This window comes from Peromyscus maniculatus, chromosome 4, assembly GCF_049852395.1.
Source record: "Peromyscus maniculatus bairdii isolate BWxNUB_F1_BW_parent chromosome 4, HU_Pman_BW_mat_3.1, whole genome shotgun sequence".
Lineage (NCBI taxonomy): Eukaryota > Metazoa > Chordata > Mammalia > Rodentia > Cricetidae > Peromyscus > Peromyscus maniculatus.
In genome coordinates this window covers 98024992-98040971 of record NC_134855.1, presented here as the reverse complement: position 1 = coordinate 98040971, position 15980 = coordinate 98024992, and the positions used below count along the sequence as shown (strand labels likewise).

The 15980-nt window shown below is 42.4% G+C and overlaps 1 protein-coding gene across 8 annotated transcripts in view; it reads left to right on the top strand.

Annotated features, from left to right (window-relative positions):
- Tmem87a (transmembrane protein 87A) overlaps nt 1-15717 on the top strand; it is a 50283-nt gene extending 34566 nt beyond the window's left edge. For 4 of the 8 annotated variants that reach the window (XM_042275996.2, XM_076570429.1, XM_042275995.2 and 1 more), the window contains exons 14-20: nt 904-962; nt 2191-2294; nt 7965-8038; nt 8435-8496; nt 11906-11961; nt 12423-12453; nt 14497-15717. In XM_042275996.2, coding sequence (XP_042131930.2) covers nt 904-962; nt 2191-2294; nt 7965-8038; nt 8435-8496; nt 11906-11961; nt 12423-12453; nt 14497-14538 — 428 coding nt within the window. In that variant the 3' untranslated portion in view covers nt 14539-15717. Of the gene's footprint in view, nt 1-903; nt 963-2190; nt 2295-5855; nt 6197-7964; nt 8039-8434; nt 8497-11905; nt 11962-12422; nt 12454-14496 lie in introns of those variants that run through there. The other 4 variants (XM_042275998.2, XM_042275997.2, XM_076570430.1 and 1 more) reach the window with 2 other exon arrangements.
- The last annotated feature ends 263 nt before the right edge of the window (nt 15718-15980 follow it).

Sequence of the window (15980 nt, the reverse complement as noted above, 5' to 3'; positions counted from 1 at the left end):
CCTGCATGTATCTGTGCACCCCACGTGTGTCTGATGCAGAGTCAGAAGAAGGTGTCAGATCCCCTGGAACTGGAGTTATGGACAGTTGTGAGCCACTGTGTAGGCGGCTAGCAACTGAACGTGGGTCCTCTGGAAAAGTGGCCAGTGCTCCTGGCTGCTAAGCCGTATCTCCAGCCCTTGGAACAGAAATTCTTAACCTGAGAGGGCCATTGGTAGTTGCAGAAAGTTTTGTTTTTCATTGAAGGAAAGCAGTCATAGTTCTAATCAAATTCTCTAAAGGGTTTATGATCTTTTATAAAGATTAAGTGGGGGAAGGGGAGATGGCTCAGCCAAATGCTTGCTATGTAAGTGTGAGGCCGACAGTTCAGACCTCCGTCCTGATGTGGAAAAGCCAGCTGTGGGTTGGGGTGGCTCAGTAGATAAAGCACATGTCAGAGAAGCCTGGAGACCACAGTTCTGATCCCCGCAGCCATGGTGGAAACAGGAGAGTCCCTGGAGCTTGCTGGCCACGTAGACTTCCAGATGGGTGACCTTCGAGTCTAGCCAGCCCGTGTGCTCCAGTTTCAGTGAGAAGTACTTCCTCAAACAATGAGTTGAGGAAGGAGAAATTTATTCTGATAATGCTAATACAGTTAGCATAAATTCCATTAGCTACTGAAGTAGCCAGATGGTAAAGACAAAATGACAAAAACTGTAAACCTACTTTACAGAAAATGTTGGCAATAGTATGTATTATGGACCTTGCTTATGGTAGGTATTTAATAAATTTATATTGAAAATAACTAAGTAATAGTAATGTTTTGGGGTCAGGAATATCGAATTGTACTTACTTAAGATCATCGAATGTAACTGGGGTTGTAAATGGTCATTCATCATCTGACCAGGTTTTTCATTTTATGCTAGCATCTATTGTGTTCATCATCTGGACAACCATGAAGTTCAGAATCGTGACTTGCCAGTCGGTAAGTTATAAACACTGTGGTTAGGAGCGTGATAATGTTGATTATAGTCCAAGATTCTTAGAAGGTATAAGAATTTAAGGCTAGGTCTCTACCCCTCAGTATTCTGTGCTGCCATGTTGTGTGGTGTGCTTGATTTGGTTTATTTATTGGTCTTAGGGTTTGAACCTAGGCTCTTGTGCATACTAGGCAGGAGCTTTTCACTAAGCCACACTCCCAGCCCTATTGGTATGTTTTATGTGATCATACTTGTCATAGAAAAATAATTTTGTGGATGGTAACCACAGCCTGTCGTATTATTGCAAGTTTGCCTTAACTCAAAATCTCAGGAAGTACTGAACATCATGTGTAAATGATTCCTATCTGAGTAGAAGCTATGTCCTTTAGATCTGGACAGAGACTGTGGCCAATAGGATTTCTCTGGAGATAGAATTCTCTTTTGGTTTATACTGATAAGTGACAGATGACAACTATACAATTAGCAATAGGGCCAGGCATGATGGCACACAATTTTAATCCAGCAGGAGAATTAGAAATCTAAACCTAGAGCCCAGCGTGGCACACGCTTTTAGTTCCAGCACTCAAGGCAGAAGCCGGCAAATCTCTGAGTTCAAGGCCAGCCTGGACTATAAAGTGAGTTCCAGGACAGCCAGGGCTGTTACATGGAGAAACCTCGTCTTGAAAAACCAAAAAAAAAAGAAAGAAATTTAAACATATGCCAGGCATAGTGGCACACACCTTTATTCCAGCACTTGGGAGGCAGAGATAGGCAGATCTCTGTGAGTTCAAGGCCAGCCTGGTAAAAAACAGTAAATAAATAAAAATTTAAAATTAGCAGCCAAATGTTCCTTTCCTTGAGGATTATATGAGCTGTGACACTGACAGGTACTCTGTGCAGCTTGCCGGTGCCTTTGCGATAGCAACAGTAGGCACGACCAAGGACTTGCTTTTCTTTCCAAGCTTATAGCCCCAGCACTTGCCAGGTGCCTAGTACAGTAGCTTCTAGTAAATATAGCTTGAGTGTATAAATAAGGGGTTTTTGTTCTATGCCAAGGGATTGTGAACAGTGATAATATACATAGTGTTGCGCATTTCCCCCTTACTGCAGGACTGGCGGGATTGTGAACAGTGATAATATACATAGTGTTGCACATTTCCCCTTGTTGCAGGACTGGCAGGATTGTGAACAGTGATAATATACATAGTGTTGCACATTTCCCCCTTACTGCAGGACTGGCGGGAGCTGTGGGTGGATGATGCCATTTGGCGGTTGCTGTTCTCCATGATCCTTTTTGTCATCATGATTCTCTGGCGACCATCAGCAAATAACCAGAGGTACTGGGACTCTTTATTCTGCTACCAGAATGACCATGCTGTCAAGTAAGGGTGCTGTGTTAGGGGCGGTGTCAGGTCTGGGTTGCATAGTGGACACTAGGTAGAAGTGCTGCTTCAGCCCTTCCATTTACCTGCTTTGTGGTTCTGGCATGCTGTCTCTTTTGCTTCTTCGGGTCTTAGTTCCTTTTTTTTTGTAATGAAAGGGAATAAAACCAAGTGACTTAGGTCTTTTTTAATAGGTTATCTGCCCCCTGATAATAGGTTTCTCTGCTGATGCAGTAAACCAGATCAAGCCGAATTGGAAAAGTAAAAGAGCAGGTTTATTTGAGCAGAGCAACTCCAGGGTGAGTTCTCTAGCCCAGAGATCGAGGCAGGAGAAGTCACACGCCCACATAAAGCTGGCCTGTAGGCGAGCAGTGGTGAGGTGTCCGCCACAAGCTGGGTTTATGCCCACACATGGGGACTTGGATGGCTGGAAACTTCAAGGGAGGAGCTGCAGTAGCCAGCGAGAATGAGGAACTGGGCTTTTTAGCGCCTTTTCTTTCTTGGAGATTCTCTGAGACGTTGAGGTTTGGAGAGAGAGGAATGGGGCTTTCTGGATCGAGCAGGCGTGAGCTGGGGCTCCAGCCGAACGTATTTCAACTCTGACGACATTTTACACTGTGAATAATTGGTTTAGGCAAATATGGGAGAAAATAAATGAGGATATCTCTACTTTCTGGTGTTCAGAAAGAAATAAAAAAAATTCTGTAATAAAAATAATAGAAATAAAAAATCTAGCTTACTGTGATGATAGGGTGAAATGAAAGTCATGTTACCAACTGTGGAGTTTAAGGTCATCAGGTTATGGTTCAGCACAGGCAAATCCTGATTAGGAGCTGCCCCATCCTTATCTTATCAGAGTCCATACCTTTGTTTCTGTTCTGTTTTTCCCTCCCTTATATTTAGATGATTAAAAGATTATGTTAAACCACATAACCCAAAAGGGAAAGGGCTAGAACTTAATAATCAGACAGATACACAAACTCAATAGAGAAAAGCTAAGAAAGAAAATAAAAGCAAGCTGAAGCCATACTGGTAGGGAAGACTGTACAACTTTGGGAGCCTCTGTTGTATCCATTCTGAGCTTGTTGCTCATTAGCTGTAATTGGGTTTAACATGTTTCCTTTCCTCAGTCTTTAAAAGTTTTTTGTATTAGCCAGGCATGGTAGCACATACCTTTAATCCCAGCACTGGGGAGGCAGAGGCAGGCAGATCTTTGTGAGTTTGAGGCCAGCCTGGTTCCAGGACAGCCAGGGCTATACAGAGAAACCCTGTCTCAAAAAAAAAGAAAAAAGTTTTTTGTATTACTGTCTTGCTTTCTTTTTCCAAACACTGCCTGCATTCCCTGTGACTTCCTATTAATCACTTAGTTATGTTAACAGTGTTGTATATGAGGAAGATAAGGTATAATGATGGAAATAGCCTGTATATTGATGATGGACTCCAGTATCCCCTTGTACTGTTCTCCCCACCCTGTTGGGTGACAGAACTTTTCCTGGGAAAGCAGCACACACGTCTACTTACTCCAGATAGGGAGAACAGACAAAGTCCAATTTGGTGAACCAATGAGCTTTGTTGGGGTTACTAACAGGAATATGGGTGAGGGGTTACTTCCAGGAGCAGAAATGACTCAAAGACAGCTGCATCACCAAAGCCCACCCCAGCATGGGTCACATTTCACAAAAGCTTGGAACCTGGAGCACACCACACAGCCTGCAGGGAGCTTGGCATGTTGGAGAACATACTTTCCAGGTGCCTTAGTTGGTCTAAGTCTCTTTCAGCAGCTTGGCTGGTTTCCGCTTCTTCAGGCAGCTGGTCTCGTATCAGAATCTTTGCAACTTGGCTGGTCAGAGAGTCTTTGTAGCTTGGCTTTTTTGAATCTTTTTTTTTTTTTTTTCAACTTAGCTTTCATTCTCTGAGAGAGACTCTCAACCTTTATTGCTTACTCTGGCAGGGAGGGGCTTAGTGAATCTGGTTGATTTCAGGAACTTCTGGAAGCTGTTTTGAGTTTCTTGCCTTCCTGTTTAAGGAGCCTCCCTTGCAGGATAGAATGTTTCAATCATTGAAACTTACACTACACCCTCTCTCAGCTCCCTTACTTAACAGTTTTTTAAATCATATATATTTTATTCATTTATTAGTTAATATCTGCCTTATCCTTCCATACCCCAAACAAAGCCCCAGATGTGATCCTGTGATAGCAAAGAACTGTTCTACTTCTAACCAGAGTTACTCAAGATCCAGAGTCTGGGAAAAGAGCCCTGACAAGACTGTGCCCAGTCTCCTGCTAATTGCAAACTTATGGTTCCTGTCACCTCTCGTAGCTTTGGTAATTCACTAGACAGACACACACAGAGATCACTGTAAGTGTTAGGCTTATGGCCTCTGTTTGTTTCCAACAAAGAAGAAAAGCTGTCATAAGCCAGGAGAAGACAGAGGATGCTGAGTCTGGAGGAACGAAACCAAAGCTTCCGGCTGGCTGCCCGCAGTACCACAGGATGTACTAGACTTTCTCTTGGCCGAATAAGACTGCAGAGTATTGCCAGTCTGGCAAACCCACCTGAACCTTAGGCACCCAGAATTTTTGTTGGGCCTCTATTACATGTAGCTATGTGTCTGACCTTACATTTTTAACACTTTCTGGTGGTCAGGCTAATACCTTTAGATACTTGAATGGTTTTCTCTGGTCCTACCCAGACCCGGGGTCCCACAGCCACTTATAAAATAATCATTCAGAGGCTTATATTAATTATAACTGCTTGGCAATTAGCTTAGGTTTATTACTGACTAGCTCTTACACTTAAATTAACCCGTAATTCTTACCTATGTTTAGCCACATGGCTTGGTACCTTTTCTCAGTTCTGCCTTGTTATCTTGCTCCCTCTGTGTCTGGCTGACTCCTGACTCTCCTGTCCTCTTCCCAGAATTCTCTTAGTATGCTTGCTCCACCTATACTTCCTGCCTGGCTACTGGCCAATCAGCATTTTATTAAACCAGTGTACAAGATCATTATCCTTTAGTCTCCATTTCCTGGACAGGTCAGAACTAACATGGATATTAGTTCTAATAAGATATGATCTGAGGCCCTTTTACAGACCACACTGTTAGATCCCAAGGGAAACAAAGATATTCCCATCAAGCAAGGACCTTCTTGCTGGGTGGTGGTGACTCATGTCTTTAATCCCCAGTACAGGCCGGGGCAGAGGTAGGCAGATCTCTAAGTTTGAGGCCAGCCTAGGCTACAGAGCAAGTTCCAGGACAGTCAGGACTACACAGAGAAACCTTATCTCAAAAAATAAAAAATAAAAAAATAAAGAACCTTCTGTAGGCGTGGAGATCCCCTCCCAATGTCCAAGGGCAGAAATCAGACCTTGCTTCGTGTAAGATTGATTCTTCATTATACAGATGCTACCACATTTATGTGACAGACACAGACGCACCATGAATATAACTAGCATGTAAGGGAGTCAGTTTGTGGTAGGGATATCTTAACTAATATGTCTTCTCAAACCATTGCAGGGCCATCAAGATAGCTCATTTGGTGAAGACACCTGTTAACACCGTGCCTGCTGACCTAAGTTCAATCCCCCTAACCCATCTGGTAGAAGGAAAAATTGACTCTTCCATGTTGTCCTCTGACCTCCATGTACTTACTGTTTATACACACACACACACACACACACACACACACACACACACACACACACACACGAATAAAAACATTACGTAACATTTTTATGTTTTTTTTTTGCTGCTGTAATTATTCATTTAATCCTTTGATCTTCCAGGCTTGATACTTAGAAGATATTTATATAGACTGTGTAGCATAAAACTGAGGTGGCTTCTAGTAAACCCATTTCTTCCATGGACAGCCCTTTGCCATGATTGTTACAGCTTGGGGATTCTTTTAAGTCACTCTCCCAACACATGATTATAATTAAACCTGTGGTTCCTTGTGTTAAACTGTGGTCATGCTAGATTTCAGGCAGTCTCTGTCCTTTTTGAACAGTGGTGCTAGGGATTAGCCTGGGCCTTGTGTAGTCCTTCTTGGCAATAGTCTCTGCCTTCCTTCTCATCCTTACGTTGTTATGTGGGCTTGGCCTTCGTTACGACATTAAATAGAGGTTGGGGAGGGGGTCTCTGTCCTACTGTCACTTCAGGTGCTTTTCAAACATTAACTGTGCTCTTTCCCAGTTAAGTTAGCCCTTACTAAGTGACCAACATTCCCTGTTCCTATCTTACTAATAGTTTTTTTCCCTCGTGAGAGATTTTAAAACAAAATAAAATGAAAGTGTTAGGAATAAAATGAGAAGTACAGAATGAGGTCAAAACTAAAGCTGCCTAGGGATCACCAAGTCTGTTGGGAGTACTGTGGAAAGGCATCGGAAATGTGCTCAGTTAGTAGCTTTCTCCTGTGGAGACTGAGATTTTAAATATTACCCGGGACACCTAAAGTTAGATCTCCTTTTTTCAGTCAGCTTGAAAGTTGAAGTTTTAAATTAGAGTTATTTTTCTAATATATGTCTTTGAAATACATTGTTTTAAACATTTCATAGTGACTTGAATTGGAGGTTTTTTATTGCTTAATAAGAGACAGAGTCTTGCTGTGCCATCCAGACTAGACTGACTTTGAACTCTTTTTTTTTTTTTTTGCATTTTATTTTGGGTTTTTTTGTTTGTTTGTTTTTTGTTTTGTTTTGTTTTTTGGTTTCTCTGTGTAGCTTTGGATCCTGTCCTGGATCTCGCTGTCTAGACCAGGCTGGCCTCGAACTCACAGAACTCTGCCTCCCAAGTGCTGAGACTATAGGTGTGCGCCACCACCGCCCAGTGGCTTTGAACTCTTAACTGTCCTGCCTCAGCCTCCCTAGTTCTGGGATTACAGGTTTGTGCTGCCTCACCCAGCTTGGCTTTGCTTTTCAGAAAATACTACTGAGTGTTTGGACTCTGTCTATTGTTTCCATTTACAGACAAGGAAATTAACTTGTCTAAGTCCCCCGGTAGTCTGTGGCTCATACCATCAACTCCTCAGTTGATGGAACAGGCATTTAAGAACTGTGAAGGGAAGAGCTGAGGGATAGGCATCGGGAACTGTGATGGAAGAGCTGAGGGGACAGGCATCGGGAACTGTGAAGGGAAGAGCTGGGGGACAGGCATCAGGAACTGTGAAGGGAAGAGCTGAGGGACAGGCATTTAAGAACTGTGAAGGGAAGAGCTGAGGGACAGGCATCAGGAACTGTGAAGGGAAGAGCTGAGGGACAGGCATCAGGAACTGTGAAGGGAAGAAGAGCTGAGGGACAGGCATCAGGAACTGTGAAGGGAAGAGCTGAGGGACAGGCATCAGGAACTGTGAAGGGAAGAGCTGAGGGACAGGCATCAGGACTGTGAAGGGAAGAAGAGCTGGGGGACAGGCATCAGGAACTGTGAAGGGAAGAGCTGAGGGGACAGGCATCAGGACTGTGAAGGGAAGAGCTGAGGGGACAGGCATCAGGAACTGTGAAGGGAAGAGCTGAGGGGACAGGCATCAGGACTGTGAAGGGAAGAGCGGTTGCGGCTGCACTTCCGATCTGAGTTCTGTGACGCTCAGAGAGCGGTGTTCCCTGTGGCATTCCCTCTGTGCTCTTCCGCCAGGTTTGCCTTTTCACCCTTGTCAGAGGAAGATGAAGAGGATGAGCAGAAGGAACCGATGCTGAAGGAAAGCTTTGGTGAGCTCTGGAGAAAACTCACTGTTCTTATTTGGGCTTTCAGTTTTGTTTTGTTTTTTTTTCTCAAAGAAAATAATTTTAAAAGAAAAACAAAACAAAACGATGTGAGTTCTTCTGTTTGGTAAAGTTAAGGTGAAGGGAGAATAACCAAGCTTTAAGTGGAGCCATGATGAACCCAGTAACACTTCTGCATGATGTCCAGATCCCGTGTAGAAAGGAGACACAAATTGAGCCTTGCACTTTTATTACACACGGTGTTAGGATAGAGGAGCATCTGTTCATAGTTCAGTCAGTGAGCGTAACATAAGTCTGAGTATGGTTTTGCTTTGGTGGCTGGTGTAATGACAGAGTTAACCAATCCGCGGGCCTTGTGTTGTTTTTCCTTCCCTTTTACAGAAGGAATGAAAATGAGAAGTACCAAGCAGGAACCAAATGGAAATAGTAAAGTCAGCAAAGCAGTAAGTATGACTTTCTTCCTTTCTTTGTGATCTCTGCCTGGTCTGTGGCCCATGGTGGAACCCAAGCTTGTTAGGGGTAGGCCTTAAAGATTTTTGTAACTATGGTTTTGGTTTGGTTTGGTTTGTTTGTTTTTGTTTTTTGTTTTTTTTTTGTTGTTGTTTTTATTTCCCCCTGAGACAGGGTTTCTCTGTGAAGCTTTGGAGCCTGTCCTGGAACTCACTTTGTAGACCAGGCTGGCCTCGAACTCACAGAGATCCACCTACCTCTGCCTCCCAAGTGCTGGGATTAAAGGCGTGCGCCGCCGCCGCCGCCGCCGCCGCCGCCGCCGCCGCCGCCGCCGCCGCCGCCGCCGCCGCCACCACCACCACCACCACCACCACCTGGCTGTTATGCTTGCTTTTAAATATTTTAATTTTACTATGTTTCTATTTCTTTTTTGGTTTTCTGAGACAAGGTTACTCTATATAACAGTCATAGCTGTCCTGGAACTCACTCTGTAGACTAGGCTGGCCTTGAACTCACAATGATCCACTTGCTTCTGCTTCCTGAGTGCTGGGATCAAAGGCGTGTACCACCACCGCTTGGTTACTCTAGTTCTATTTTTATTTATTTATTTATTTGTGTGTGTGTGTGTGTGTGTGTATATATGGATGTGAGTGGAGTGGGGTATGTGTTATACCTGTGTACAGGTCAGACAACTTATAAGAGTTGGTTCTCCCTTACCACCATGTGAGTTCCAGGGATTGAATCCAGGTCTTCAGGCTTGGCGGCAACACCCTGACCCCCTTGAGTTATCTTGTTGGCCTACGTGAATTAACCGTTACAGCAGTTATTGTAATCACTATCAAAATTCCAGGACATTTTTCACAATTTTTTTAAGAAAGCAACTAATATTTGTAAGAATCCTCAAAAATACAAGCAAAACACCTAAGTAGTTCAAGTGTTCTTGAGAAAAATAATAAAGCTGAAGGCATCAACTAATGTGACTTCAAAATGTACCATAGTGGGACTGAGGAGGTGGCTCTGCTCCATGGGTAAAGCACTTTCTGTATAATCATCAGGGTCTCAGTTCAGATACCCAGGCCCAATATAAAAGCCAGGCAAGCATGTGTAACCCAGGTCCTGGGAGATGGAGGTAGGAGCATCTCTAGTGTTTGCTGGCCAGCTAATCTCACTAATCACTGCACTCCAGATGCAGTGAAAGACCTTGTCTCAAAAAATACGTGGGTGAGCCGGGCGGTGGTGGCGCACGCCTTTAATCCCAGCACTCGGGAGGCAGAGGCAGGCGGATCTCTGTGAGTTTGAGGCTAGCCTGGACTACAGAGTGAGTTCCAGGAAAGGAACAAAGCTACACAGAGAAACCCTGTCTCGAAAAACCAAAAAAAAAAAGTAGGTGGTCAGGTGGCCCAGCAGTTGAAGGCTTGTGCTGCCAAACCTGATGACTGGAGTTTTGGTGGAAAGAGAGAACTCCTCTAAACTGTCCCACAAAGCTATAAATGAATAAATGTAAAAAAAAACAATTAGCTAAGGTGAGGGATAATTGAGAAGGACAAATTAATATTAATATTATTATTAATATCTGGCCTGAGTGCACACACACTTATACATACCTGCGTGTATATAAACACATATACTTCCACAAAACATTCCACGGGGATAGAGCTCTAGTTCCCAGTCGAGTATGTTCAGCATGCATGAGTCCTAGGTATAACCCACAGGACAGCTAAAACAAAACAAACTTACAGAGCCATCATAATCAAAACAATGTGGTATTGGCATGAAAATGGAGAAGTGAACCAATGGAACATGGTAGAGAGCCTAGAGGTTACATTTATACATTCCTGGTCATTTGAATTTTGACAGAGGTACTAAGGACAGATAGTAAGAAAAGGACTTTTTTTTTTCTTTTTTCAGTAAGTCATGTTAGAGAAACTAGGAGTCTAGTCAAAATGACGTAAAGGCTCTAGGGGATCTAGTTCAGTTGTAGAGTTCCAGCCTTGCCTGAATGAGGTCCTAGGTTCAAGCCCCAGGACCATAAATGGGGTGAGTTGTGTGTGTGTGTGTGTGTGTGTGTGTGTGTGTGTGAGAGAGAGAGAGAGAGAGAGAGAGAGAGAGAGAGAGAGAGAGAGAGAGAGAGAGATATTAAGGTCTTAAATATAAGACCTGAAACTGTAAAACTCATAGAAGAAGACAGGAGAGACATTGCATCATAGTGGTCTGATAATGAGTTGTTTTTTGTTTTTTAATTTGGTTCAAGCAGCTCAGGCCACAGAACCAAAACTGGAACAGCCGTCACATAGAACTGCATCAAACCAGAAAGCTATATGGTCAACAGTAAATAGTTGTGGAATGAGAGAAAATATGGTTAATATCTATATATATAATGAACTCACAACAAGTCAGTAGCAGGAAAACATACTGACTAAAAGGAGGCAAAGGACTTGAATAGAAATTCTCACAGGAAGATGTTACAAATGTATGTTTAAAAAATGCTCACCACAGCTAATCAAGAAGTGCAAAATAAAACCCCAGTGAGCTGTCTGTCACCTTATAGCTGGTAAAATGGCCGTTATCCTAAAGGCAAAGATGAAAACCTTGGTGAGAAGGGGGAGTACCAGGAACCTATATGTGCACTGCTAAGCATGAGTTAGTGTGGGGAGTCCCTGAAAATCAAGTAAAGCTACTTACTCCGTGACTTAGAATCCTGCTGCCGGGCACGCAGTCCTAAGAAGTCAGCGTGCTGAAAGGATGCCCGTGTTCCCAGGCTCATTGTGGCAGCCTCAGCAGCAAAGATACTTTAGTTAAGTTCATTCAGTGACCATGGCATGCTTGCACACACCTTTAATTCCAGCACTCAGGAGGCAGAAGCAGGCAAATCTCTGAGTTCAAAGCCAGCCTGGTCTACAAATAGAATTTCCAGGACAGCCAGGGCTACATAGAGAAACTGTGTCTTGAACACCCCCCCCCCAAAAAAAAAAAAAAAACAACGAGAAAAAATTTCACTCAGTGGATGACTTAATGAAGAGAATATCCACAGTCACATTGCATTTATTCTTAAAACAGAAGGAAATCCTGACAATTTCAGTAACACTGTTGAACTAGAAGACATTTTGTTAAATAAGCCAGATGTAGAAAAACAAGTTCTTCATGATCCTTATTTGTGAAATCCGATAATGTTGAACTCACAGGGAAAGAAAGTTGAGTAGGAGTCAGGGGTTGGGATACTGGGGAGGGGTTAGTCAAAGGTATTTGAAGAACATTTTTAATCCAATTTTTTGTCAGCCTCATTTGCCATGTGCATGTACTATATGACAAAAGGCTGCTAAAAGAACAAAGGTCTTATGAACTCGGATCTATTCTTGAGACATATTGGTATGTTTTAGTAACAGTTGGTATTTATGTTCCCAGCAGGAAGATGATTTGAAGTGGGTAGAAGAGAATGTTCCTTCTTCCGTGACTGATGTGTAAGTGTTCGAATCGTTACTCTATGAGCCCTGTTTCAGTGCTAGTATTACTTCATTGTTGTTTTCAGTGGACAAACTGAAGAGAAGTCTAATGAGAATATGGATCAAGCACTGGTTGAAAGATTAGGAGTAACATAAAAACAAAAATAATTAGGATTACTCATTCAAATGACATCTGCTTAGAAATATTTAGCTCTGTCTAGGTCAGTCTAAAATCTGTAGGGTATGCCTTTAAAATGTGATGTTAATGGGGCGTTGATCCTGCCGCACTGTAGAGTATGTTTTATTCTTTCTATAGAACTTGAGTGACTCTGATTCTCTACTTGCTTTTGTTTCTCCTCTTGAAGGGCTATAATAAGGTAAAATCCTAGCTGAGTTGTAAAAAAGCTTTAAAATGCATTCTGTTCTGTTGTCCTTCATGAACTGGTTATGGCCTTATTAAATGTCATGTTTCTCTGCAGAGCACTTCCGGCCTTGCTGGATTCAGATGAGGTTAGTAATCAAATCACGGACATTATCTCTGTGGATCTGGTAACTAAATAGTATTCATGAATATTCTGTTGAGGAGTCTTATCCTTTCTGTATGTCTGTGTAACATACTCCCTTTTCCAGAGTTATGTGGTCAGACTTAGGAATATTTTCATTTAAAAGTTGAGTAACAAGCCAGGTGTAGTGGTGCACACCTTTAATCCCAGCACTCAGGAGGCAGAGGCGGGTGGGTCTCTGAGTTTGAGACCACCCTGTTCTATAGAGTGAGTTCTAGGACAGCCAGGGCTACACAGAGAAACCCTGTCTCAAAACAAAACAAAACTAAAAAGTTGGGTAACGGACACTGAACTCTGTACTATGTAGTTCCTTTGTCTTTAAGAAATTCAAATTTATCGTACTCTAATCTTGGCAAAACTAGGAATAATGCTGAAAAAAGAATATAGTAGATTAGAACAAATCCTGAAGCTGTTGGATATATTAAACAATGAATACCCTTCATTTCTGATCTGAATTATTCCACACAACACTTTGGTTTCTGGGTTCTATTCTTTAGATTCCTGGATCTCTCTCAGGATCTTCCTCTGTTGCAGGATAGTATATCACACTGTGGACCCCGAGATTGCGTTATCTACTAGAAAAACCTCTTTCTAGTTGCGGTGTGGCTCAACCCTCGCACACACCTTTAATCCAAGAGCTTTCTGCTTGAATATTGTAAACAGGACTAAATCAAGTCAACCATAGGTCAGGAGGTGGAGCAAACAACCAGCTGACAGGAAGTGAACATAGGATTATTAGGAAAAACCGTAGAGTAAAGGGAGTCAGGAGGACGGATAGAAAGACGCACAGGAAGTAGAAGGGAGGAGGGACATTCAGTATGAGGAGAGGTGTTTGAGACAGCACAGGAGAAGGGGAGAGGCTTCTGGAAGTAGGCTGAGGAGGAAGGTCAGCTGGGTGCTTTCTCTGCCTCTCTGAACTAGCAGGCTTTCACCTCAGAATCTGGCTCCTAAGCCTTTGTTGGTAAAATCAAACAATTGAAATTTTGTTAAAAAACAACGTTCTTCTGCTTTCTGTTTGCCATCATGGACCCCCTTGATCTCATCTCTAGCTCTACTGTGTGCAGCTAAGTAGGACAGTCTGTGTGAAGCCATCTATGGCTTACATGAAAATACAGGCTTATTACAGTGCTTTTGGGAATTGATTTCACCGTTTAATATTTGCTTTTGTGGAAAAACTATAAGACTTTGCAAGTAAACAAAATGGCTACCATAGTCCTCTATGTGGTAAGAAAACACAAACTTTAATATTCTTAAAATCTTTGTTTTCATTTCCAAGACAGGGTTTCTCTGTATTTCCTGGCTGTCTGGGAACTCAATTTATACACCAGGCTGGCCTTGAACTCAGAGTTCTGAGTGCTGGGATTGAAGGTGTATTCCCATATGCCCAGCAACCTTGCAATCTTTTTTAGTGTACAATACTCGTGTGTGTGTGCGCGCGCGCATGCCAGAGGTCTATGTCATCGTCTTCCTCTGTGTATGTCCACCTTATTTTTTGAGACAAGATATCTCGTTGAACCTGCAGCTTGATATTTCAGACTGTCTGGGCAGCGTGACCCTAGATCTGAGCACCTATTTATTTATGTATTATTCTATGTAAATGTTTGCCTGCATGTATGTATATACATCATGAGCGTGTCTGGTGCCTGAGGCCAGAAGAAGGTACAAGGATCACACACACACACACACACACACACATCAGTTTAGTTAAAATAAGATTTCCACATATCTACGGTATAACACTGTGTTTACCTTTGACAATACAGTATTGTACACTAAAAACTGTAAGGATACTAAGTTTCCTTCCGAGTTGTAGTTAAGTTGTTTAACCTTGGTTGGGGCCTGTAATATTTCAGTATTGTCATAGATACGCTGCTGTAAATAATTAACACAGAAAAGTATTTGTGGAAAAATGTGTTTGAGCCATTTTTCTAGAAACTGTTTGGAATGTAGACCATTTTAAGTTCTTAAAACACATCTTTTCCCTCCTTAGGAACGAATGATCACACACTTTGAAAGGTCGAAGATGGAGTGAGCAACGGGAGACTGTGTTGAAGATGGCTCGTACCAGGGCGGAGACCAGCGTGGGCGTCAGTCTTCTGCACTGCGCCATGGGATTCAAGGAAGCAATGGCATCTCGCTCTGTTCCTTGATCTTTATGCACAGAGCTGGGGAGAGGTGTCAGCCAAGAACAGCCTACAGAAAACATGTTCATAGGATGAGAAAATCTACAAGCTTCTTTCCATCATTGACACCCTTCCCTCCCAAACCCTATCATGGCTGTTTTTGCAACCTACATGTTGTCCCTGGACTTTCTCTTCAGTTGTTTAATCTGTCAGACTAGGAAGTTTAATATTTCTGAAAGGACTATGTCAATCTGCACCATAATTTGTCATCTCTAGGAGCAACTGCCTGTGATTTCATTTATTTAGGAAGTTGTATCGGTGATGGGAGAAATTGTCATTTATCTTTCAGTTTCCCGAGAAGTCAAGGTTACATCTGCAGAAGTAGTTTGAGTGAAATAGGCTCTTCTGAGTTAAGGAACCATAGACCTATCAGTGACCAAAAGGGAGAGGGAAAAAGAGAGAGAAGGTTACACGTGTTTGAAAATCAAGTGCAATTTTGTTTACAAATGGTGTATATTAAAGATTTTTCTATTTCAGATGTGCTTTAAAGAGAAATATTAGCTTAACTCTTCTGACATCTGATATTATGACACATCCCATTGCTGGCAATGTGGTGCACACTCCAAAAATTTTAACTACCGTTTAGTTGGCCTCCAAGGGAAGCATTGCAGAGTCACAGACAATGCTTGGTTTGCCTTCATGTCATTCTTTGGGTTTGCACTAGGTGCCAAGAGGCACTCTGTTAAGTGCTAGGATTATTCACCCTGTAGGAGGGAACTATCCTGCTTCAGAAGGGGGAGCTTATAGAAAGGGAATAGGCCCCATTGCTTTTCAAGCAGTTATTCTTGCATGAGTGGTGTGGAGGCCCTGACTGCTGCTCTTTTTTTTTTTTTTTTTTTTTTTAAAGATGGACTGTTCTAGTATCTGGTGTTGGTTTAGAGACTGCTTGTAAGGAGCATCACCAGGTGTTGGGATTCACTTGAAGCGCTGAATTCTGTTTTAACAGTTCTGTCCAGTTTTGCCTTCCCAAGACTTTTGTTCTACATGAAAAGTTCATGCCACTTTTTAATATAAAAATTTTAACAAAATTATTGGTTTCCTCATTTATTTCAAATTTTCTCTGTACACTCTTCTTTCAGATGCTAGAGGAGACTTTCTCTCTGTGGCTTTACAAATTATCTTATTTTCTATTGAAACTGATGACCACAATTTAAAATAAGACACACTATATGTTCTGGTTTGCTTTCGTTGTTGTGATAAACACTATGACCAACAGCACCTTGGGGAGGAAAGCATTTATTTCAGGTCCTATCATAATCCATCATTGAGAAAAGCCAAGGCAGGAAGTCAT